Source organism: Capricornis sumatraensis, chromosome 4 (assembly GCF_032405125.1).
Source record: "Capricornis sumatraensis isolate serow.1 chromosome 4, serow.2, whole genome shotgun sequence".
NCBI classification, from domain to species: Eukaryota; Metazoa; Chordata; class Mammalia; order Artiodactyla; family Bovidae; genus Capricornis; species Capricornis sumatraensis.
In genome coordinates, this window is record NC_091072.1 from 72,666,789 (window position 1) to 72,693,231 (window position 26,443).

Here is a 26,443-nt window from a genome sequence, read left to right on the forward strand (position 1 = left end):
CTGAAGACGGAGTGTGGGGGGCAGCTAGAGACTGGCTCTCTGCTTCCCTCACCCTCTGAAGTGAACAGGCCCTGAGGGTCCAAGGAATACTTTGGAAAATGCTGCTCTGTCCTGCAAAGAGGAGGCACCACTGAAATGCGCACTGACTCTGGTCCTCAGTGCAGAGCTGCCCTCTAGTGGTGACATGCCTTAAAGCAGAGCCACCAGTGACAAGGGGGCCCAGGAGCACTAGCCAAGCAAATCCCGCGCCCCCAAAGACTCTAGCACCCCGCAACTCCAGGTTTATTAGCAATCTAGATCATAAATTTGTCCTCGCATCTATCATTTCCACCGAATGTGGTCCCCTTCCCACTTCATCCACCACTAACCCCAAATCCAAACCCTCTGCACCCTCCTCGCTTCTGAGTTTTCAGAAAGCCACCTTCCTCAGACCTGTTTTCTCACTGGGTCCACCTCTCATCTGCTGACCCTCTGTGGATGATGCTTCTGAACTCTCCCATAGAGCTCAGCTCACCCACTATGACTCCAAAGCCATTTTTCTAGCTGGACAGGTCTAACAGCCCCACTCAGACTTTGTTTTGTCTCTGATCTGTGTCTTGGGACCAAGCCTTCTTCTAGGTTCCAAAGGGGACCCTACAGTGTCCAGGACAACGGCTTAGTATATAACAGCACGTAACAGTAATATAATACCTATCATTACACAGGTAGTAGCCCTGGGGTTGGCCCCATTTCTGGGAAACCCTTCTCTAAGGTAGAGAAATAGGGCAGATAGAAAAGCACAGGAGACAGGGCAGCGTCCTACCTCGTAACTCTGCCACCAGTTGGGGATGTTGGGACGGAGTTTCTGGTCACATACAACCTTCCGCATCTCCTCAATGGAAGGGTCAGAGGGCACTAGGTCATAATATGGCAGCTGATATTCTTCATGGACTCCTAGGAGAAAAGAAAATATCCACCAGAGTTATCAAAAGAAGGAAGGGATTACTCAAAAGCCAGTGACAAGACTCATGATCAGTAAACCCGGCCTCCCACTAAGAGGAACTAGGGCTCCTTGGAGAGCTTGGTCAACGCTAGGTATGGGACAAGAGACACACAGGATTAGCCAGGAACATCTTTTCCATAACAAAAAGCAAGGAAACTATCAAAGACTACTAAGGTCATGTCAAAAAGTACCACCTTGAAAAGCTCCCAACTGGCCAAAGATGAGAATATTTAAGCAATAGTAAGACTTATAACATCAATGGAAACAAATATTTTAGATCATCAGTTCATGAGGACACTAAGAAGAAACAAACAAAAACTTCAGTCACCTTTGTGGGATGATAGAGAATAAATTCATTATTTTGAAAAATGGTAAATAAATGGAAAGAATCAAGTGTTTTTCCTGCCTTTCCTTTTCAAATTAAACACCTTTGTAACCAAAGAGACAATAAGGGGAAGTTTCTCTTTAATTAAAAATCTAGCTAATATGAGAAGTTTGACAGAATTGGAATGCTGGCACTTTTCAACCTCTGATAAATCTGGATTTGGACAATGATCGACGATGGCTGTTATCACAAAAAGAGAAATAACCACCATTATATGTGCCTTTAACGGGAGGATTTTGGGGGGGAATGATTCTAGTCTTTAGATGTAATTCCCATAGGAAATTCACAGAAACAGTAGAATGTGTAAACTCCATGAAGAGGCAATCAGGAAAATCTACATAGGAAAATCTTACAGGATAAAGGACCTGGATTCTCCAACTTTCAAAACTGCAGAAGAAAAAAAAAAGACAAATGGAGTGGTAAGCTGTACATCATAAGAGACTTCAGAGGTATGCCAATCAATTGCAGTGGATAGACATTTGTCACGGAGAAGGCAGTGGCACCCACTCCAGTACTCTTGCCTGGAAAATCCCATGGACAGAGGAGCCTGGTGGGCTGCAGTCCATGGGGTCGCTAAGAGTCGGACACGACTGAGAGACTTCACTTTCACTTTTCACTTTCATGCATCAGAGAAGGAAATGGCAACCCACTCCAGTGTTCTTGCCTGGAGAATCCCAGGGACAGGGGAGCCTGGTGGGCTGCCGTCTATGGGGTCGCACAGAGTCGGCAAGGACTGAAGCGACTTAGCAGCAGCAGCAGCAGCAGACATTTATCAAGCTGCTTTTAAAATAATTAGGAGACAACTGAGGAAATCTCAACACTAACTAATGTTAAATGATATTAAGAACTACTGGGACTTCCCCTGTGGTCCAGTGGTTAAGAATCTGTCCTGCAATGCAGGCGATCCCTGGTGGGGGAACTAAGATCCCAGATGCCTCGAAGTAACTAAGCCCGTGAGCCACAATTAGAGAGTCTGAGCACAAGGAAAGATCCCGCATGACACAATGAAGACTCTGGGTGCCACGACTAAGACCTGACACAGCCCAATTAATTAACTAACTGAAAGAGAAACAGCCAGTAAACGCACCAAAATAGCTAAAAAAATTTTTTAAAGAATTATTGTTGATTTTTACAGTGTAATAACAGTTTTGAAGGTTTTTACCTTCTACAGCTACAAATGGAAATATTTTCCATAATAAAAAGTTATTAGTATTTTAAAAAATCAAATGTAACTTTCTCATCCCTTTTTTCAAGCAAAATTCTACTGTCCTGAGCTGATGGGACAGATTTTTAAATGGAGTCTGACTTGGTAATTAGCTAAGATGCAGTTAGCTTCATCTCTGGCCTCAGTCTGCCAAGGTCCGAATCCTAGTTTATTAGCAGTGTGACTCTGGACAAATTACCTAACCTGTGACTCATATTCTTCATCTGCAAAATGGTGACAATTAACAGTACCCACTTCATAGGTTTGAAGAAAAGATTAAATGAGTTTATACATAGCAAGTGGTGAACAAATCTTAGTACAATTATTATATACTTAACCCCAATTTCTGGATGGTATGGAGAAAGAAAAATTTAACTTGTTCACAGTTTAAAATCTGTGTGGCTAGATATATCCTGATCTGTTTTATTTGTATATCACGATCAAAATTTAAGATGTACAATACCTAGATGCCTCCCTATGATTCGGACCTTACCAAACATATCATAGAAGGAAAAAGGCAGTACAACACAGAAAAGGGCTCTGCTGGAACACCCACCAGTTCTTTTTCATTAATTTAATTCACTTCCACTGATCTGGAATCTCTTACATCAAAGATAAATGGCTGAGGGCAGGCTTCTAGTGGCTCTTGAACTTGATCATGTGACAGAATACTTGAAAGTCACCGTAAAATTCTAACATACTAAGTTGATGATAAAAAGTGTTTTCTGCCAAATCCGATACTACTTTTCACTGGGTTCTGACACGGTCAAACAGTTGCAAATGCCAAAAGATTTAAGAAAATATTGCAGAAGAAAAAATTCTATGTGTTAGTAAGCTTTCTCCTATGAATTGAGAAATCACCATTATCAATAAAACCCCACGTTCCCCAGGTATGTGGCTTGAGAGCCAGTGCATCAGAATACCCTGCCTTCTGTGTGAAGCAGACCCCCTGCATTAGTCCTGTGCTATTCCTGCCCAGGGCTTTCCCAACCTCAACAGACCCCTAAAGACAGCCTCTGGGATGGTCACCACAACATAAAACAAGAGTAAACACACTCTTAGCCACTGCTGCTCCCAGGTCGCCTCCCTCCTCCTGGATGAGAATCCTACGTGTGACGCGCGCTAACATGAGGCACCGACAAGCTGTGTAAAGAAAGGAGGCTGCAGTCAAAACCCAGGCTCTCAGGTGGCCCGGCACTCTCGACTGGGAGGTAGGAGCAGGGAAGGCAGGAAGAACGGTACCTCCAGAGTTGCATCTTCGAGCAATCTCCCAGTACACAAGACCGAGGGCATAGATATCAGCACATTTAAAGGAGTCAAAGTGCTTCATGTTGATGGTTTCATCAAGTACTTCAGGGGCCATGTATCTGCAACAGCAAACGAAATGTGGTCATGCATGGAAAACAATGACTTCTTTTCCAACTCAAAGCACTGGTTCAAGGGCCCCCTGAAGGTGGGAAAGCCATCACCCAAGACTGGCCCCTGGGGAGGAGGAAGTGACGGATTCTTCTCACTGCAAACTCCCATGTTTTGCATTCATTCATTGCTTTTCTTTTTTAAAGTTTTTGCCAAGCTGCATGGCATGTGGGGTCTTAGTTCCCCGATCAGGGATCAAACCTGTGCCACCTGCAATGAGGGGCAGATTCCCTGGACCAGTAGGGGAGTCCCTGTCCCTTAGTTCTTTTTCTAAATATTTAGTTACTTATTAGGTTATGCTGGGTCTTGGTTGAGGCACACGGGATCTCTGATCTTTGTTGTGGCATGCAAACTCTTAGTTGAGGCATGTGGGATCTAGCTCCCCGACCAGGGATCAAACCTGGGCCCCCTGCAGGGAACGTGGAGTCTTAGCCCCAGGACCACCAGGGAAGTCCTTGTCCCTTATTTCTTACTTTCCTTTTCTATGAAGCAGGAGGGAGGCCCAGTCCTGACGGGGGCCCCTTATTTTCTACGCTGGAGCACCTCTGTTCTTGCTAGATGAAACTGATCTCTACAGCCCAAGCAAAACATGCGCTCTGCCTCCTCAGGGGTCCTGCACAGGCCACCCCTTCAGACTGCACTCTCCCATCCCACTAGCCAAGCCTGGCGCCTGGTCCCCTTCCAAACCTTGCTCCAAGCTCCCTTTCTCCGCTGCCTCGCCTACCCCAATGCACTGGTGCCTGTGGGCATACGGTCCTATGGAGGTATGCTGCCAGCACTTGCAACTGCTCCATGCAACCTGTGTGGCTTTCCAGTGTGGGGGCAGGAGTTCAGTGCAACCGCCAGCTGTCTGAGACCACACTCCTTCTCCCGCACACATGGGCAAGGGCACACATGGGCTACTCAGTACAAGTACTGGGCAAGGGCATAGGCCCTGGACCTTCCTACCGTTTAGTTCCCACCCTCTGGTTAGGGGCAATGTCAATGGTGTCCGTGACTGCATCGTGACGGACGGCCAGACCCAGGTCTGCAATGGCACACATGCCATTTTTCTTCACCAGGATGTTCTTTGACTTTAAGTCTCGATGAGCAATTCCAGGTTTCCCTGGTGGAGGAGAAAAACAAGGATCTTTAGAGAAAGATGCCATAAGCATTTAAAGCATAGTCTCTGCAGCTGGATATGTGGGTTTCAGTTCTGGTTTTGCCCCCCACTAACCCAGTAACCCTGTAAATGCAACAATCTGTCTATACACTGGTCGTCTCATCCATAAAATGAGAGTAAACGCCAGTGTGTGCGTGCATGCCGAGTTGCTTCAGCCGTGTCAGACTCTTTGGGACACTATGGACTGCAGCCCACCAGGCTCCTCTATCCATGGGATTCTCCAGGCAAGCATACTGGAGTGGGCTGCCATGCCTTCCTCCATGCCGACCCGGAGACTGAATCCACGTCTCTGATGCCTCCTGCATTGGCAGGCAGGTTCTTTACCACTAGCACCACCTGGGAAGCCCAAACACCAGTACTTCACGGGAATGTTGTGAAAGGTACATATATTAATGTAGGTGAGTCAAGCGCTTAGAAGGGCGTGAGGATTAGCTAACATTACTTTATGAATGCTATCGCTGCTCACCTTCCCTGAACTCATATACTCCTGTACAGAACAGTCGAGGACTTGAGAAAAAGCTGCTGCACTGGCTAGGTTCTCAGAACCAAACAGGGGAGGTGAGAACCACTACTTTCTCTGCAGAGTCTAGGGATAGTGTCAAACTCTCACGGCTGGTTTCTGATCACAGACAGAAAGAGCTCCTGCCCAACTGACCATGCACCAGGAAGCAACGTGCCATCTGCCAAGACCTGGAGCTCCCAAAAGGCTGATGCCAGTCAACAAGCAGGGACTCCCGAGGCAGTGTTCCTCCAGGAGAACCCTCCCAGATAGTACAGCCCAGTGTCCAACCATCCAGCTGACCCAACGATGAGCACGTGCACTCACTAAACTGAATCTCGGCACACTGGTTTAACCCACCTTTTCAGTCTCGTCATTTACCTGTGAACTGTGGGCGTCTGAGACGATCTCTCAGTTAACACCAGCTCCCCAACCAACAACCACACCAGGACACGGGGAACAAACAGCCAACATTTCCCACAGGACTCCCTCAGGAAGCTCTAAAGGCAGAGGCACCTCTCGTTCTTGCTCAAGTGAAGCTCAAACCCCTCTCCCGTAGACCAGACCCCCGCTCCTGAGGCCCAGCCCCAGCCTGCTCAGTGCACAGGAGTCCCAGCAGCTCGGCGGGGGCCGGACGGCCGCCGAGCAGGCCTGCTCACCTTGGGTGCCCACGATCTCCATGTGCAGGTGTGCCAGCCCGCTGGCGGCCGACAAGGCCAGCTTGATCATCCCCTCGATGGTCACCGTGTACCGGTTCAGATAGTCAAACAGGGAGCCGTGCTCGTGATAGTCCGACACGAGCCACAGCTGTGTCCAGGTGCCGTTATCTGCGGAGGACCACAGAGGAGTTCCAGAAAAGGCACAACTACCAGCAAAAAGGGCAAGGGTGGCGAGGAAGAGTGTATGTGCCACGCACACCCCCCGTGATCCCCAAGTCCCTGGCTGCTCGCCCCCACACCTCCGAGGCCCCTCGGCACCCTTGCCATCTACAGCCGCCCACAGCTTTGGGCTCCAGGAAGAGAAGAGGAACAGCTTTTCTTACTTAGACCTGCTCCCTTCCGGCAGGGGGCTGTAGGATTCTGAACCACACCTCCCCTATTCCAGATGTGAAATGTGAGGCCTTCAAAAGAAGAGGTAGCACGTGCTTAGGGGGAGTAACAGGGACATCTGTTTCTTTTGCTTCTGATCCTGACAAGACCCGCTCATCAAAACCATGACTGCCTGTGTCCTCCCCATCAAGGAGGAAGGCTTCACAGGCCCTCCGCTGCGCTCCAAGACCCTTCGAGCACAGCCCAGCCCCAGCGCCGGGCCCATCTGCAGCACTTCTCTGAAGCCCACTGCTCTTACCAGGCTATGAGCTCTCCATGAGGAGGAGGAAAGAGCTCCTTTGTGCATTACTGTGTTCCGGGCCAAAAATGCTTTTCAATACATGAAGAGGACACTTTCCAAGGATTCCAGAGAGGAATCGAATCTTATCATCTTAGCCTCGGAAGAGCAATGGGAGGCAGTGAGCACACACTTTCATCCAAGGGGCTGGGGGTGTGCAGTGTCCAGGGGGAGGGAGGGAGGAGGGTAGGGAGGGAGAGAAAGGAAAACCAAAGCTGGTAATCTAATGAGCTTGGGTTGAGATCTCCCAAATTCCAGGCTGGCCCTAGTTCTAGGGCCTTACACTAAACATATCATGCTAAAAAGACAAGAACAAAGGAGCCTGCTCTTTCTCCTCCCCTGGCCTTGATGTGGGTTTCAACAGCCAGATTCTACTCACATGAGCTGCCAGAATCAATACAGGGAGTGGTTCCTGGGAAGGCACCAACCTTTGCTTCTCTGATTACGAGCAAGGGGTCCATCAAACACATCCCTGAGGTCCAGAGGACCCTGCTTATAAGTTAAAAGGGAAGACGTCTTTTTGAGCCTTTAAAATACATGTCAGATTTAAACTAACCATCAAAAGGTAAATGTTTTAAAAAGCACCAAGCTTACTCGGAATGAGCAAGGAATTCTCCCTTCCCTTGCATGAGAGGTCAAGGCTCTTCAGCCTGGGGGCAGCTGAGGCCTCTACAACCCCCACAGCAATGTGAGAAACAAGCAGCCTGCTGTTGATTTAGGACAGAAAAACAAACACTTAGCATCTTCTGTAGCCTCTGCCAGCAGCGACTTCTAAAATTGCTGGACCACGGAGCGAACGAACCGTGTCCTGACTGCCAGAGACACTTCTAAAATGCAGACACCACCACCCACGGTCTTTCTGTCTTAAGTGCACTGCCTGCCCAGGTGCCAGCTGTCCTCTCCTCCTGGGCACTGTACAGGCAGGAACTGTGCCTTGGTCTTATGTGTGACGACCCCAGGACCAGACAGTAGCCAATGAATATTACTGAGTCAACGAATGAAATGTCAATTACTACCCTCTCTCTAAAATAAAATACAATCCTCTCAAAACGGCTCTCCATAACCTGGCCTCCGCCACCTTTCCACCCACGTCTCTGGCTGGAATGTTCTGAGTCACCTGCAGCTTCCCAAAGACATTACCTCTCTGCACATGTTTGGACTTCTCTTTTCATTGGTTTTTCTTTCTGACCAACTCCCTGCCACCTCTGCCTCAATCAAGCCCAGGTATGATCTCCGTGACCCCCATCTCACCCCCATTTTGCACTCACCAGAATACCTGTTGTTTGATTACTTCCTATAATCAACCATTAGTTCACTTTTCTCTTTTGTTAGTCCGTGAGGCTCTTAAAAATGAGTACATGCCTGGGCACATGAGAGAGACTCAAAAAACTAGAGCAAAACCAGCAGAGGAGGGAGGAGGAAACAAGGAACCTCAGATACAAGCGGATCAAAAGCTGAGCCTGAAGGCCGCGGTGGGGCAGCGCGGAGAGGCAGGCTGTGCCTCTGGGGCGCCTGCTCCACTGCAACGATGCGCGTGATGCTGCTCTGCCAAGGAGTGTGGGCCACAGGCTTTCCTGGGGCTGTCCTTTTCCTTGCAGGGGTTGAAGCTTCCCTTCTTCCTTCCAGTTGTTTTCAACGTTAAGTTTACTGAAGCTCCTCTAGGGATTACCCTGGAGGTGGGTTTGGGGGTATCACAGAAGGGAGAGTGAGCAGGTAGGATGAGGGCTTATTTACCTGGTTAATAACTGCTTGTTTACTGGCTTAGTAACCTGGATTTCAGTACAAGCTTTTCGTAGAAGCAAAGTTTGAAAACCACTGCCTTACTCTTATTCTCGTTCTATGGGGAGCAACTGCGAAGGCAAACAGAACTGTGCTGTCTCGTGTCTGTTCAGGCTCCCCAGTCATCCCTCCACCGAGCCGGTGGTGGGCTCTGGCACGCCTTGTCTGTAAGCCCAGCCCTTTACCTTTATTGTCAGCGGCGATGAACCCAAGGATGTTTTCATGGCGAAGCATGACTGTCTGGTATATCTCTGCTTCCCGGAACCAAGACCGTTCCTCCCGAGAAGAGAATATTTTCACAGCCACATCACCGCCCCGCCAGCGGCCGCGCCACACTTCTCCAAACCGGCCCTTGCCAATAATCTCCTGTAAGACGATGGTCCGGGCCACTGTGCGCTGGACGAAGAGGGGTAGCCCTGGGGACCAGAGAAGGGACAGAAAGCCGACACTGTGTACATCTGCTGACCTCTGCAGCTCCCACTCACTGCCACCCTGGAGAAGCCCTTCCCTCCCACAGCGCCTCCATGCTTCCCACAGCGCCTCCATGCTACAGTGGCCCACTAACCACGGAGAGCTCGGGAGCCCCGACGGGGGAAGGCATATGATTAGCTGTTCCTCATCTACGCAGGTTCTCCTCCCAGCTAGTATGGACGAAAGATCTAACTGTCTAACCGGATTTACTAACTCTTCAGCCAGCCACCCACAGCCGCTTTATGTGGAAGAGCAAAGTCAAGGAGTTGAGTGAGCGGAGCGCCTCTGGCTGCTCTGCTCAGTGGCCACTAGAGGGCAGTGCTGCGTGGCCCATGAAAGCCCACCAGAGCTCAGGGCACACCAAGTTCCCACCGCTCTCCAAAGGGATCACAGTTCTGCTCACAAGAGCTCCAGATGCAGCAGGACTGGCGGGCGGACGACTGCCCAGGATGGTTCTCAGATTAATTTCACTGTCTTTATAGGACTCATTTATCACCTCATTTGATCCATGCAAGGAGTGTCTCCCTCCCTCTCCAGTCAGCTCCACCTTCGTGACTGACTCTAACTCTCTCCCTCTCCTTGACTGAACAAATCCAAGTGTTATCAACCCCAAGCTATTTACTGCATGTTTACTATGCATGAGGCGCTTGCATAAATGACCTCATTTCCTCACAACCACCCATAAGGTAGGTGTTATTATTATGCCCATTTTACAAATGAGAAAACTAAGCCTCGAAGGGGAAGGTTAAGTTATTTACTGGAATTCATACAAGCTGTAAATGGCAAAGCACGTAAGACTGACTCCAGAGTTTATGCCTGTAACTCCCACAGCACAGAGCCGCCAAATGCTTCTCAATTTGGCCCCCTCCTCTCGCGGCCCTCCTGACCCATTCTGACCTCCTCTGGAGGACTTCCAGCAGTCTCTCTGCCTCCCCACTGATCTGGCTCGCCCCACACACCCCGCACAGCCAGCCTCACCCTGCCCTCCCTAACAGGGGGCTGCTGGATGGATGAATCCACCCTTCACACCACTGCCAGAGTTCTTTCCGCAGGAAAACATGAGCACACGCTTTCTCACACGACAGTCTTCGGTAGCTGCCTCTCCCCTCACCAGACAAAGCACAGCCCAAGTATTTTCCCACCAGGGCCTGGACAACAAGCTGGCCTCTAGATCATTCCCTAAACACTCACTGAACATTTCTGTCTTTTTGTGCTCTCGTGCAAGGGTTTTCCGGTGGCCTGGAATGTTACCTGCCCTCTTCCCACTCTCAAAACTTCCAACGCAGGACCCCTTCAAACACGACCTCCTCTGTGAGATCCTTCCCCACAATCTCTTCTATCCAGTCCCGGCTTGGCCTCTTGCTCATCTTGTTTACTCTGTATCACCCACAGGAAGCTCAACACACACTTGTTAGTGTGAACTGAAGGTTACACAAGCAGCAAGGACTTATTACTTTAAGGCCACAGGATTAAAACCCCAGCACCTTGGAAGCTTTGCATATTCTGAATTGAGTGGACGAAACCAACCAGAGAGAAACAGTTACTCATCATTTCACTCCAGATGATAGAGTAACCACCCTAGACCTGCCCTCACCTCAGCTAATCCAAGTCTTAAAAAAAAAAAAGACTCCAGAAAACCCGAGCGACCCTCCTCCAGCAGCAAATCAAGTCACAGAGCCAGTCAGTTCTAACCACTGCCCTACCCTCTTTCAGCAAAGAACAAGCCATGTATTTTCTCTCTTCCTAAAAATATGCAGCTTTTAAATATATCCATCATCTTGGCACTCTCTACTGCAGAGCTTAATAAAGGCAAAACCACAGAAATTCAGAAGATGTCAGAGCTCAAAGTATTCCTGTGCTCAAGAAGGGATGTCTGGCCATGACTGATGGCATAATTTCCCCACAGAAGAGTCTGTCATGGGCTGAAAAAACATACACCAACACACGTGGAACTCTCACGGACATAAGCCTGTAGGTTTGAGCTAGAATGGCAACAGGGGCCTTTGTATCCACATTTTCCCCCACAGGAACAGAATACCACTGTCACTAAAATAATTATTTATCTTCCTAAAAAGACTGCTTTGTACTCACAGCCGCATCTGCTAGCTGGCTCCGCTCTCCTCCGAGACCGGAGCCACCCAACGGTCCTTACCCTAAGTTCTAGTCTTACATCGAGGCCCACCTAAGAAAGGCTCGGTCACCGACAGGCAGCTCCGGAAGTGGTGCTGACGCCATGCTGGAAGCCCTGGCTGCTTTTATTTCAACTGCCACCATAAACCCTTGGGCAACTGCTACGAGTCGATCATTTACCCAAGCCCAGCTCTCTGGCCTTGCTCGGTGTCCTTAAACTCCCCTTGCGGTTGCTCACAGATCAATGATTAGCTGCCACCACCTCGCAGGAACCCGGCACACTCCAGTTTCTCCAAAGGGGCCCTGACACTGAGCACTCTGCTGCTCAGGCGGAACCAGGTGAATTTTAATAGCTGCATGGTTACAAGACTTGAAGAGAGGCAGGGACTCTGGAAGGGAGAGTTTTGCAGCTGATCCTTGGAATTCCAGGGAATGAGAGGTTTTCTGTGAACCCCATCATCTTATTACATGTCAAGACTCCCAAAGAAGGGGAATTCTGAAGGCAAATGGCCAGGCTTCTTCCTGAACGTTCCATCGTGCTGGGAGGCAGTGAGGAAGGCTAACGGCTGGCGTGAGGCCTGAAGAGGTGGTACCTGAGCCAGACCCTGACGTGGAGAGGTCGTAGACCAGGTCCTGGAGCGTCTTGTCCTTGGAGAGACACATCTCACACGAGGGGTCCTCCATGTCCAGCCTCTGGCGGTTGTGATAGACGCGCTGATGATAGTTAATGACAAGGAAAACGATGATGATGATGAGAAACAGGAGGAACACTGGGCCGGCAATGATGCCCACCAGCTCCACGGGGCCCCACATGGAGGGGTGTTCAGGCTCCTTGAGATGACCTGGGGCAGGTGAGAGGGGAGAGGGAAAGAAGAGAGTGAAAACGTGGGACCGCCAAGGCCTCCCTCTCCCTGGCTCCTCCGTCCAGGTGGAGATGCCCCCTTCTTCTCCCCACTCTGGCCTCACTGGGCTGGTGGATCTGTCTGGACGCTCTCACATGGCACCCGCTGCAACGGTCAGAGCCACGGCCCGCTCGGTAATTTCACGGCGTTTCATGGTGTCTTCCCACCCCCATGCCCCAGGCACACACCAGGTTCTGCTCCTCCGTTTGTGATGGCCTCCTGAAGCTCGACTCGGTCTCTCCCCGCCTCCTCAGATCTCCCCAGTCACGCCTCTTAAGTGGTGGACCTGTGAAGGCTGGTGGCTACCACTCCCCAGCGTAGAGCGCCATCCTCCAGGCCCGAGTCCCTCTTCCCCTTTGCCATCACCGTCACAGGGCTTACGGGCTGCCTCCTCCAGGATCACCCCAGACCCTCCCACGGGCATCTCTGGCTGGCTCTCCCACTCCCCACCAGCTGCCGATGGCTCCTCAGCCACGACCCAAAATGCGGCCTTCACCTCTGTGGTGCACTCGACAAGTCTGTCTCCCTTTCCTGGGATCCACAGACCAGAATTGGGAGGCATGCCCTCCCACGTCACCTCAGGGAGCATCCAAAAGGCGCCTTCACCTAGCCTCCAACAAAGGGGCGGGGGCGCAGTAGGGAAGGATGAAATGACGGGGGTGCCCGACCTCCACGACGAGCCGATAGTCCAACAAGGGTGTCCACTCACCGCTGGGCACCCTCAGGTCGATCTTGTTGCAGAAGTCAGTGTAGCAGCAGTGTGTGTTGCGCAAGTCCTCGGAACTCAGGCAGTAGAAGGGCTTCCCAGCGGGGACCAGCTCCACTTTGGGGATGCAGGTCCGCACGTGGTGCTCCATCCCGTCCAGGTTGAAAATGGAGACCATGCAGGCCCCATCCGTCTCACACGTGTAGTTGGCTTGGAGGCAGCTGGTGCACGCACACAGCAGAGCTGTGGGGAATTTGGGAGCGGACACTGATGTCAGTGTGAGGTCTTAGCCTAGGTCCTTCTCTGGAGTTAGAATACAATCCCCTACCACACTCGTGGTTCCAAAACAAGGTGCTTTTTACAGGGATGGGGCCAGAGATGACGTCGTCAGGGGAAGCCCAACCTTTTCACCTGTCTATTCAGATCACAGACAAGGCTTTCTGCTCCGCAACTGTCCCCCTACCCCGCCGTTTTCCTCTAATTGCTCTAGTTTATGTCTTTAAGAAACAAAGAAACTACCTTTTAAACTCTGCTTTAGCCTGTTGTATGTTGCTGCTGTTTAGTAGCTAGGCTGTGTCTGACTTTGTGACCCCATGCACTGCAGTCTGCCAGACTCCTCTGTCTGGGATTTCCCAGGCAAGAGTATTAGTGGGTTGCCATCTTCTTCTCCAGGGGATCTTCCCGACCCAGGGAGTGAACCCGTGTCTCTTTCACTGGCAGGTGGATTCTTTACCACTGCACCACTGGGAGGAGGGGGGCTACTCTAGACTTAGACTCACTTTAAGAACCTGTCTTGAGGCTGGGAAAAGGGTTTTCCTTTGAATTTAGACGCCTAAAGATGAGAGCCAAGCACGGTCCCCTGGGAGACAAGAGGGCCCCTCCCCCACATACTCCTTCCACCACCACCGCTTCTTAGAGCCATCTTCAACCCCATCTCCTTTCTCTGCACCAGAAACGCCTACAGTTTCCTGAATGCAGTGTGCGTGCTCTCTCACACAGGGTTTTGCTGCAATGGTTTTTTCCTGGCTAATTCTTACAAGTTCTTTAAAATTCAGCTTAAACGTCACTTCCTTTGACAAGCTTCTCCTGACTGGTCCAACAACCTCCTTCTCCCTTTAGTTCCCAGCAGGTACCCCTTTCAAGAGGGGCAAAAAGACACCCTCCAAAGAGGGCAATATTAGTGCCTACTTCATACAGTCACTGTGAGGATTAAATAAGCTAATGCACAGAATGGGTGCATGCTATGTCGCTTTACTAGTGTATGACTCTTTGCAACCCTGTGGATTGTAGCCCGCCAGGCTCCCCTGTCCATGGGATTTCCCAGGCAAGAATACTGGAGTGGGCTGCCATGCCCTTCTCCAGATCTTCCCAACCCAGGGACAGAACCTGCGTCTCTTATGTCTTCTGTGCTGGCAAGCAGGTTCTTTACCACTAGCGCCACCTGGGAAGCCAACGTACAGAAAGTACTCAATAAATCTAACCCACTCTGAAAGGGCCTTGATATCATCACTTGAAAAGCACTATATATATATATATATATATATATATATATGTGTGTATATATATTCCCCCCACCCCCAAATAGATAGTATACGCAATCATCTCTGGGACTAACAAGTTTGGCTGGGCGTGTGTTATCCCTAAGTGTGCACTGTTGACAGGAAATTACTGTAAATGAATTTGGTGCCTCTGAAAGTCAGTTCGGCAGCCCTGGAATCTGAAATCCTTTATTTATCCATCTAACAGGAATAGCACAGACAGCAGCAGCTGGCTCTCCCCAGCACTGCCTCCCGGGAGCCTGACCCAGCCCTGACCTCTGGGCTCGGCCCACCGGGGTCCTGAGGCTGGGGCTCACGGGGCTGCACACAGCGCTCGCCCATCGGGGCTGCAAGTGCAGGGGGACCCAAGTCCCCGGCTGGACACTACGCGCATACTATCTGGATACCAAGAGAGAACATATTCAAACTACGGCCCCTGGAGAAGAGACATTTATGACCAGTCCCGTGAAAAACTATCCTGTTGTAACGCACCCCTTTCGGCTGTAAACAGTCTATCTTTGTCTCTTCCTCTAAAACACTGAAAGGCATCTCCTGGCCTTTCAAATCCAAAGACAGAATAGAAATATCTCTGCGTCCAACTCCCCACTCCGGCAGGCTTTCTGTAAACGACACGATCCTCGCCGTCCCCACCGAGGAAACAAAGGAGAGCGACCTCAGACAGGTACTCTGACAGCATGGATCTTCACCGCACAGCCTGCGGGATTTTTTTCCCCCCCCCACAGTATTTGATCAAAGCCTTTTCTTCTGGGAGAAATTCCAAGACACGCAGCTCTCTGCTGAAGGGCTTGGGGAGTGTCGTATTTTAAAGGCAGGAAGTTTAAAGCAGGTACCCTTTAGACTAGGATCCCAAACACAAAAGGAATTTTAAAAGTAAATTCCTTCTAAATGTCATTCTTCTTGCTGACTGAAATTTACTTCTGCAGCTCTCAGAACACTCAGCCCAAACTCCTTTGACTCACGCTGGAGTCCTGCCTACTCATCAGCAAGTGCGAGCGCCCATTCCTCTCTCCATCAATGGGGACATTCAGGCACAAAGGGGTCCCCGCGGCATGCACACCTCTCAACACACGCGCCCCGACGGCCGGCTGGGGATGAGCACAGTCTCGGGGCTATTTTCGGAAGCCAGAAGGGAAAGCGAACAACTCCCAGAGGGCTATTCTGAGCACAGTGGGACACGCGAGCCAGACCCGTGGCCGCCTCTGGAAAAGCAGCTCCCTTCGGAGTCCGTCAATTAGCAGCCGGGGAAGCAGAGCCCCTGCTCCCAGACATGCGCTCCCCTTTCCCTGGTTCATGGCCTCTTTCACAGTGATTCATCCTGGAGGACGAGCACACCCACACGTGGCTCATTATTTTTGGGAAGTACTTAAACAATCTTGGTGTAAGACAGGAAAGAACAAAAGTGGTGAAATCTATGCTAGACGGGACGAAGAACGGAACTGGGAGCGGGGCCATGCGGCTTTGTGATAAGGGATTGGGCAAGTCCCTGGCTCTATCTGGGCCTCGGCAGCCCAGCCAGAAAATGCCATTTACGTGACAGAGGCGGTTTGAAGATCAACCCGCATCTGCAGAGTGCTGCTGGTCCTCCGAGAAGGCTGCCTGCATCTGTGTGCAGGTCTGCTCTTTAGCAAGGCAGTGAGAAGTCTGAAAAGGGTATTTCTGTGATAGCCATCACCACTGCCCACGCCCCTGCGAGGTTTCTGTTACTCTCCCTAGAGCCACAGCAGGGGAGCGTGGCAGGAGCAGGTCACACAGACCCAGGGCTCAAACACCAGCTCCATCAGTCACATGACCTTGAACGAGTCAGTAACCTTTCTACACCCCAGCTGCCTAATCTGAAAAGTGGGGCTGTTAATTACCTCACAGGACTGTGTAAGAATTACATGAAATAAGAGATTTATGAGCCAACTCCGTGGAAAAGCTCCTGAGGCTGGGAAAGATTGAGGACAGGAGGAGAAGGGGGTGACAGAGGATGAGATGGCTGGATGGCATCACCGACTCAGTGGACATGTGTTTAAGCAAGCTCTGGGAGATGGTGAAGGACAGGGAGGCTGCAGTTCACGGGGGTTGCAAAGAGTAGGACATAGCAACTGAACAACAACGAGACTTAAAAAATGTGAAGCAAAGAGATACTCAATAAATTTTAATCACTCCCTTCAGTGTAAAACTCAAGTAAACACATTCACATACAACATGTCTCTCTAACCACTAATTAGGAAGTGCCAGGTTACAGCAAGACCACAGCAAGGAACTGCTGTTTGAGTCTCAGCTCTGCCAGTAACTAGTTCCGTGGTTTTGGGCAACTCATTTTAACCTTCCTGAACATCATTTTCCTCATCATTAACCAGAAAGAAGGGGCTGAACCAGATGAGCTCCAAAATCCTCCAGCTGAAATCTGAATCTAGTTTGTTTTTTTTTTTTAATTTTTTTTTTTTTTCTAGTTTGTTTTTAAATTCACATTGCTTGGATCACTGATTCAACACTGGGAAGTTCTGCTTTAATTCCATATACCTTTTTCTGAACTTTAAAGACTAGTCTTAATCATTTTTTAAAAATATTTTTTTATTTACTGGTTGGCTTGGTTGCCCCGCTGCATGTGCAATCTTAGTTCCCCAACCAGGGATCGAACCCACACCCCTTGTACTGCACGGCAGACTCTTAACCACTGGACCATCAGGGAAGACCCAAGAAAGACTGGTCTCTAAACTGTCTTCTGTTAATATTTTTCATTGAAACGAAGGGATCATAAAAATATAAAAACATCTGAATTGTGGGATTCTCTGGCAATCCAGTGGCTAGGACTCTGCACTTCACTGCCATGGGCCCAGGTTTAATCCCTGGTCAGGGAGCTAAGCTCCAGCAAGCCACGCGGCATGGCCACACACAAAAAAAAATCTGAATTTACTAAAACTTTTCTAGTACACTAGATCACAAATTTAGCTTTTGATTTCTCTGAAAAAATGAATCTGGACTACTGATAACAGCCATTTATAATCTGTTTCATAGTGACTCATCAGGTGAAATCAGCCTACACACATGTGCATAAACAGTACATACCTAACACTCTCCGTGTTCCTGACTGAAGAGTTAGAAATAACACAATTAGGAAAGCCAGTCACAGAGGAGTCACAAATGCAGGTTAAAAGTGGTCAGAGTGAAATTCTCACTAGCACAGCATTTTGATACGAACAAGCTAGTCAAACCTGAACCAAAGACATTATGGCAGGATTTGAACGTGTTTTCAAAGTATGATGAGACGGTGGTCTGTGGTAGAATATCAAAGCAAATTTAATGTGGGAGAGAGGCTGTGTTTGGAGGAAGGCTGACAAGTCCCGACTTGGGCAGACTCTTGTCTCGCTGCATATTATGGAGCTGCTAACACGCTGGGTCTGAGCAGAGAGCCCCACGCAGGCCCCTCTCTCCTGCCCACGGCATACTCTGGAGGACACTCAGTCAAGGCTGTTGTCGCAACAACTAGAAATTCCCAAGAACCAAGTGGCTAAACTCACTGCCCTTCAGCCCACATCACCAGCGGACAGGCTGTGGGAGGGGCAAGGTAGAGGCACCAACCTCAGAAGGTAAAAGGCAGCCCAGAACACCCATATTTGTCCTGGTACATGAAGGTTCATGATGTTTTAAAGCTACAGTATCTATGTTTTTTGGCTTATATGTACACACACACACATATACTCCTTGGGGATGGTAAGTTTCATCAGTTTAGGGTGGCACATTGTCTTGTTTAGGGATACTAAACCTGCCTCTTCCAAACTTCACTGGGCAACCTTCTAGTTCCACAAGAGTTAAGATTTGGCGCCCAATACAGCCTGTGCCCCCTCCCCCCTTACTCTTCATGACTTTACAACTTGATCATAGCTGCGTCTGAGCCCTCCTCTTTCCAGATGACAGCATCCATCACACAGCCCAAACTGATGAGAACAGCCTATTACAACCTGTGATCATTTTAATTCTTCTTCCTTGGACCATATCCAAACTCCCTACAGCTTTCTTGGGATAGAACAAAGACCACAATTCTACACAACTCTGTGACCCTGAAAAGCCAGGATGATCCTGGGAGAGGGAAAAGAAAGAGAACAAAGTTGGAGGACTCACATTACCTGATTCAAACTTACTACAAAGCTACAGCTATCAAAACAGAATGAAACTGGCCTAAGTACGGACTATAAATCAATGAAACAGAATTGAGAGTCCAGAAACAGATCTATATATCATCAACTGATTTTCCATTTCTAAAACATTTTGGGGGTGGGAAGACTAGTCTTCAACAAACAGAAATCCACAGGCAAAAGAATGAACTCAGGCCTTTCACACCACACACCAAGATTAATTAATGTAAGTTATTACATAATGTAAGTAATGGAATTAATTCAATGTAAGTCAAAGACCAAAATACAGGAGCTAAAGTTTATATTCTAAAAATTTTTTAATGAAAATAAGGGTAAATCTTCATGACCTTGGATTTGGCAATGGGCTCCTAGATATGACATCTAAAACACAAGCAACAAAAGAAAAATAGATGAATTGGCCTTCACCAAATTAAAAAGACTTTTGTGTCTCAAAGGATAATGTCAAGACAGCGTGAAGAGAGCCTACAGAATGAGAGAAAGTATTCAAAAATCATGCATCTAATAACAGTCTTACATCCAGAATGCATAAAGAACTCACTCTTAAAAACTGATGACAAAAAATAATTTTAAAATGAGCAAATGATTTGAATGGACATTTCTCCAAAAAAGATATACAAATGACCCAAAAGTACATGAAAAGCTGGTCAACATCATATCAAATGCAAATGAATTTCAAATTCAAATGTAAACCAAAACCACATATAACTAAATGTGGTGTTTTAGTGACTTTCTGATAATGTACAGTTTTTTTGGTGAATTTATATTTCTTTCTATATTTTTAGGACCAATCTCATTTTTAATAAGGTAAAAAAAGAAGGGGGAAAAAAACTAGAGAAAAAAAACTTCTGTTTTTGCCATGTGATGTCCCAAGAGTGCATCTATAGAAAAGTGCTTGTCAGCTAAATAAAAGTCACATTTGATAAGAAAAACAAAAACAAACAGAAACCAAACCACAATGAGATACCACTTTACACCCACTAGGAAGGCCATAAGAAAACGTTGGTGCAGAGTCAGAGGAAACTGGAACTCTATACACTGATAGTAGGATCGCAAACCGGTACAGCTCCTGTATATGGAAAACAGCTTGATGACTCCTCAGTAAGGTAAACACTGAATCACCATATAACCTGGCAATTCCACTCCCAGTACAATATGCCCAAAAGAATGAAAGCAAGTGTTTAAACAAAAACTCGTACACAAATGTTCCTAACAGCACCATTCACAACCATCAAATGGTGGAAACCCGAATGTCCACTCAACAAACAGTGGACAAACAAAATGTGGTACCCTCATCAGATGGAGTATTAGTCAGCTATAAAAAGGAATAAACTGCTGATATCTACTACAGTGTGGATGAACTTTGAAAACATTGTGTTAACTGAAAGAAGCCACATATTGTACAAGTCCATTCATATTAAGCATCTGGAAAGCATATCAGTGGTTATTAGGGGCTGCAGAGGGGAGAAGATGGGGGATGCTGGCTTTGTGGGTTACTAGGTTGGTTTCCTTCAGGGTAAAGAAAAAGTTCTGGAACTAGAGAGGTGATGGCTTGCCGAACATTGTGAAGGTACTTCATTGATTTATACATTTTAAAATGCTTAAAAATTCTTATATGTGTTTTACCATAGTTTAAAAAATACCATAAATCTCTAAAAAGCAGTATGTGTAATACAGTCTCAACTACAGAACAAAACCAGCAAAAACCCAACACATGCAGACCCCCCAAAATGAAGGCACAGGGTTGTTCTGTGTCCTTCCCAAGTCCGAAGGCCCTCATATGCCCCAGGAACCCGTGAACTCCTAGAAGAGGGAACCAGAGTCCTTCTTGTCTTCATTTTCTCACTGGTATCCAGCAGAGTGCCCACACGCCACACTGTGCTTAATAAATCTCATTCAGCAGCTCTCAGTCTAGCAATCTGAGAGGGCAGGGGGCTCTGCCAGAGAGGACATGCTTTTATCTGTTTTATATGCATTTCCACATTTTCATTTTTGAAAGGTTTTTACTGCTTTAAGAAGACAGAAAAAAAGAAAAAGTTGTTCAGTAACTACTGATCTAGACAACTGTCAAAATGTTTATGAAAATCCTGAATTGGGCTTAAAAATGGAGGTGTCTGGCACTCCACTGTCACAAAGCAGAGGTAATGTCTGTTTCTCCAGAAAGGCTGGGGAGCTGACAACAGCACCAGGCAGGAAAGCCCTGCTGCACGGAAATCAAGTAATCAGGTGCTATTGGTGACAAAGATTCGAAGTGCATTTTCAGTTTTCACAATCATCCAAATTAGATTGTAAAAATACACTAAAATAAAACAAAACAAAAACTCTCAAGTACCAAAGAGCCATAATGAAGTCCAATTTTACAATGTGTAGCTAGCTGGTGGTACCCAAAAAGTGTACTGGTAAAAAGCACTTCCAGCTGACTTAATAAAGGAAGCTATTTGTATGAGAGAGAGAAAAAAAAAAAGCACAGATTTAACAATAAGACATTTGATAAGCTTGGTATTTAATTTCAATCTGGGGAAAGGTCTCAGAGTGGGGTTTGCATAAGAGAAAGGTGTTTGAAAAGCCAGCTCCACACTGTATCTATTCTACAAACTGCCTTTCTGACATTCTACTTGGAGACAAACCCAACCCCAGAGAGCTGTTTAAACAAGTTCACCCTTAAGCCTCAGGTCGAGAGAATGAAAGCTTTGTTCTCACTCAAAAGAGACGTTTGATGTTTATGCTAAGGAGACCTGTCATTGCGACTTAATTTATGGCTGGCTGTAAATGCCTGAACATCCAGCAAGGGCCCACCTGCTGCCCAGGGGAATGTCAAGGTAGAGCTGGAAGGAGAGGCATCCCTATGGCAGAGCATGTCCTGTGTTCCTGGGACCTAAGTGTACAAACTCAGCCGTCACATTCAGACTGTCTGCTAGTCACTTGGTATTTCTCCTTTACCCACAAGTTTATATTGACATGTACAACCTTCTGTCTTCTTTCTTTGTTGTACTTAAACAGACACACTCCTGGCTCATTAGAGCAGGGGAGAGTATTTATCAGTGGTGTTTTGTATTTGCTTCCTGACCTACTTACTACACTACGATGTGTGGAGAGGTGACAGCGTACATCACAGTTTCGAGAAGAGGGATAGGAATGGTTGTTTCAGACAACTAGGACAATGAAGGGAAAAAAAATAAGCAAGGATGGAGAATAAAACTAACGAGGTTGAGGACTTCCCTGGTGGTCTGGTGGTTAAGATGCCACGCTTCCAGTGCCTCTACTGCAGAGGGCACGGGTTTGATCCCTGGCTGGGGAACTAAAGTCCCACGTGCTGCGCATGGCACAGCGGAAAAAAAAAAAACACATCAAAAAACACCAAAAAACAACTAATGAGGCTGAGATCAAATTTATCTCAAGTAAAATGGGCAGGTAGTGGATTCAACAGAGATGAAAGAGGTGAGGTACAGATTATGACGTTCCCGGTAACGCACAAATGTCTGTGGCACTTTTAAGCGACTAGGATGAAAACTGTATATATAGGAGACAATGAAATTACAGCAGGACAGAATTGGAATTATTTACCTAGGATTTTGCTGAGAGGATGGAAAAGAAATGAATGAATTCAATTAAATCATTAAGTACCTAAAATACACAAGGCTCTGTGATAGAACAAAGACATATAAGGAAAATACAAGGCAGTTCCTAGGATCAACTTTCAGGGCGTAGAGGGTGGGAGAGCGGGAGAAGCAGAAAACTCTAAGCCAGTGTGAACCTCTATGTTACTGATAATGGACCAAAAAGAAACGCAGAGAGGATGGAGTTACTGGCTGGGGGATAGCAGGAAGACACAGAGGGTCCCACACTTGGAGGATGTTGGATTTGGCTGAGAAGGCCAAGACCAAGAAAAGCACAAGGCATGTGAGGTCTAAAGTAAATGGGCAAAAGGACAACGCCAGGGTTCTAGCCAAGATAAGGGCAATAAGCGAGACTAGACTGGACTGCGCGGGCCGCGGTGGCAGGCGAGGAGGTCTGGAGTCAATCCTGGAGGCTACACAAAGGTGGCAGAGCCGGCGCACTTTCAGGGTTGAACCCAGTGGTAGGACGGGAAGGCAGGGACTGGCTGGAAAGCTACTTCAACAGTCACCACAGCACACAGCACAGTACAGGATTTTGAGCGTGTGCTGTGGAGTCAAGACTCTAGGCCCACTGCTTAACCTCTGTGCCCCCGTTTTCTCACCTGTAAAATGGGGATGAGAGTGGCTCACAGAATGGCTGTACAGAGTTAGCAATGCAGCACAAATGCCCAGTATAACCCTTGACTAGATGGTACACATTCAGGAAATGTGATGGTTTTATTATTGCTGTCATCCTAGTGAATGAGAAGGGGCTGCGCTCTTGTGTGGTTTTATGGTTGTTCTAACAAGCAGAAGTCAGTCTGTGGGCAAACTTCTTAATGGCAAGGACAGATTCTTTCCTCAGTATCCCCCTCAACACTGAGCTTGAGGAGCTTGAGGTGTGCTCCCTAACATCTAGGGAGATGTTAAGAAAGAACACTGATTGGATCTGAATTTATCTACTGCAAGTGTAGAAAGTAACGTACAAATGTACACCAAGACAATACACGACAATCTGGGGACAGGGGCGCTCAACACAATATATATTTTTTAAAATTTCTATTTAAATTAAAAAAAATAGAAATCCCTCAAGTCACAGATTCCTCAACACATCAAAATCACTGAAAGCATCCACAATCTTCTCTCTCCTCCAAACCTCACAATGTCTAGGAAAAGGTAACAGGCAGCAGCTGAAAGCCACATGTGGTCTCAGGACTTCTTTCCACATGTAAGTCCATCCATGAGATGGCAGGGTGACCCGGTCTCAAGGAGCCTCAAGCCTATCTTGGGGAGTGCACTTATCCCTCAATCCTGTTTTCCTTCTCCTCATATAACCATCTGACTCACCCCACATGCATTTTAAAAAACAATACCTATTTACTATTTCAGTTTCTGTAGGTCAGAAGTCCAGGCATAGCATGACTGATATTGGCTGGGGCTTTCTCGTCTAGGGTTATCTCACTCATTGCTGGCAAACTTCAATGCCCTGTGGATGAAGGACTAAGGCCCCCCAACGGCCCTACTCGCTGACGGCCAGGGACCACTCAGTCCCTAAAGTTGGCCTGTAATTCCTGGTCACGCGGCTCCCATGGGCAGTTCACACCTGAATGTTTACTTTCTCCCAAGCTAGCTGCGGCATCCTTGCCTTCCTCTTCTGCAATCAGCTGAGAAAATGCTCTGCTTTCAAAGGGCCAGCTTGATTAGGTCAGGTCCACCATGACAGCGTGCCCATCTGAAGGTCAACTGATTTAAACCCTTCATGATACAGCTGACCCTTGAACAACTCAGGGGTTAAGGGCACTGACCGCTACAGAGTCGAAAACCCACGGATAACTTAACAATCACCCCACTAGACCTGAAGTTCCACATCCGTGAATTCTACCAACCTCATACTGCATAGTACTGCACTCTGGTATTTACTGGGGGAAAAAAAAAACCACCCATGTATAAGTGGACCCATGCAGTTCAAACCACGTTGCTCAAGGGTCAGCTGCACCACCTTCATTCATGTCTGAGAACTGAGAACAGGTGTGTGTATACCTAAGGCTGGAAATCATGGGGAGAAGGGAGCAGTGGGAAGGAAGCTGTGGTAGACATAACCACCTTGTTCTTTGTTTATCATCTATTTCACCTGCCAGAAGGTGAGCTTCATGAAGGTTAAGCATTTCGTCTCCTTTTGTTTACTGGTGTATCTCTGCACCTACAACAGTGCCTGGTATATAGTAGGTGCTCAGTAAATCTGTGTTATAGGAACCTTTAGAGCACCATAGCAGTTCTCAATACATGTATATATAGATACCTGGTTTATTCACAAGCTAGAAAGAGAACTTATAACTGTATACACTACACTGGTACAGTGAAACCATCCAGGAGTCCTGGGAATTCCACAGGATATGACTTTCTCTCTGCCACGATCATTGCACTGCTTGAACGAAATACAGTCAATTTTCATTATTCATGGATCCACATGCGTGAATCTGTCTACTTGCTAAAATTTACTTGTAACCTCAAAATCAACACTCTCAGTGTTCACGGACACTCACAGGTGAGCACAGAGGGGTGACAAATTTGAGTCACCCGGCACACACGTTCCCACGGAGGTTGAGTAAGAACGCTCTGGCTTGTTTCAGCTCTCATACTGTTAATATGTGTTCTTCTCATGGTATGTTCAGTGCCAAGCTTTCTGTCTTTTTGTGGTTTATGCTGGCGATTTCACTTCAAAACGGCCCCAAGGGTAGTGCGGAAACGCTGGCTAGTGTCCCCAAGTTCAAGAAGACAGTGACATGCCTTAGACAGAAAATACATATCCTGAATAAGCTTCATTCAGGCAGGCATTATAGTGCTGTTGGCCCTGAGCTCAACTTTTATGAATCAACAACATATATTAAAAAATTTGTCTTGAAACAGAAAGACAAACAACGTAAGGTTATGTGCTGTTCAGCTGATGAAAGCACTGGAACCAGCAGGAGCAGCGGTCCAGTATTTGCTAATCCAGTGTTCAACTGGGCTTCACAGAACAGTTACCAAAAAAAAGGCCACCTGACTGTGTTAGCCCCATTTCACAGATCAAACAATGAAGTGGACGGGGCTGTGACGTGGCAGCCCCCAGCGCACTCCAGCACACCATCCTGTTTTATTTCCTTCAGAGCACTCATGACTGATAACTGTGTTTACTCATTTATTTTCAGTCTGAGCCTCTGCAGTCATAAGTTCCATGAAGAGTTAGGGATTTTTGTCCCTCTTGTTCCCTGTTACCTCCCCATGCCAAGAAGCATTCCAGGCCTACACCCAACCAAATGAATAAAGAAACCTCCTATATGTAATTGTGTAAATATTAGGGTGATTGATACTTTAAAGGGAAAGGCAGTTACTTTCATTATGTTAAATTCAAAATATTTAGCAAGACAAATGAGGCCTCAGACTACATGGAGAGAGAAAAAAACCAAAAAGAGCACCACAGCTGCCTGAGGTGGCACCGTGAGATGCCCTGCAAGCAGGTAAGACTGCCGGGGAGGCTGGTGGACCAAGACTACAGAGGAAGAAGAAAGGAATGGTATTTACCCATTCCTACACCAGGAATGGTATTTACCCGTGACGGAGAAGCTGGAGGGCAGAGAGAACAGGCGAGACCAGAGATGCTGCCTCCAGGCCCAGCTGCAGGTTGAACCATGTATGAGGCAGAGAAGCTGAGGAGAGCAAAACCCGAGAGGCCGGACATGGGACTCAAGAGGAACATGAGGCCCCCTGCAGAGTGACAGCCTGCAGGGGACTGCCCGCTCCAGTCCTTTCAAAGGTCTGGGCACTCCCAGGCCAGGTGGAACTGATGGGCTCCAGAGGCCCTCAGCACTTCCAGCACCGGAGGGGGCTGATGAGCAAGAGGACTCCAGGATTTTCTTCTCGTGAACACAGAGAGGAAAATGAGGTAAGACCCCTCTTACATCACCTCCTGCTGTAACAGACAAATAGCACAAGGGCTCGAGACAAAGAGGCGGGATTCCAGAATTAATGTTCACCGCGGCTCTGAGCAAAGACTGAACCGTAAACAATAAGGATTTCAAAATTAAAACAAAAGAGCCACTTCAGTGTTCTAATTTAACCTTCCAAAATAAAGAAGATCGCAAGCACCG

General features: G+C 47.7%; 1 protein-coding gene across 8 annotated transcripts in view; it reads right to left on the reverse strand.

Annotated features, from left to right (window-relative positions):
• Window positions 1-26,443, reverse strand: part of ACVR1B (activin A receptor type 1B) — a 31,823-nt gene that overhangs the window by 1,536 nt on the left and 3,844 nt on the right. Inside the window, exons 2-8 of one of the 8 annotated variants that reach the window (XM_068971582.1) lie at window positions 13,026-13,265; window positions 12,010-12,256; window positions 8,999-9,090; window positions 6,308-6,475; window positions 4,936-5,092; window positions 3,814-3,938; window positions 803-933 (exon numbers count right to left, since the gene is read on the reverse strand). In XM_068971582.1, the coding sequence (XP_068827683.1) occupies window positions 803-933; window positions 3,814-3,938; window positions 4,936-5,092; window positions 6,308-6,475; window positions 8,999-9,090; window positions 12,010-12,256; window positions 13,026-13,265 (1,160 nt within the window). Of the gene's footprint in view, window positions 1-802; window positions 934-3,813; window positions 3,939-4,935; window positions 5,093-6,307; window positions 6,476-8,998; window positions 9,230-12,007; window positions 12,257-13,025; window positions 13,266-26,443 lie in introns of all 8 variants that reach the window. The other 7 variants (XM_068971581.1, XM_068971580.1, XM_068971583.1 and 4 more) reach the window with 7 other exon arrangements.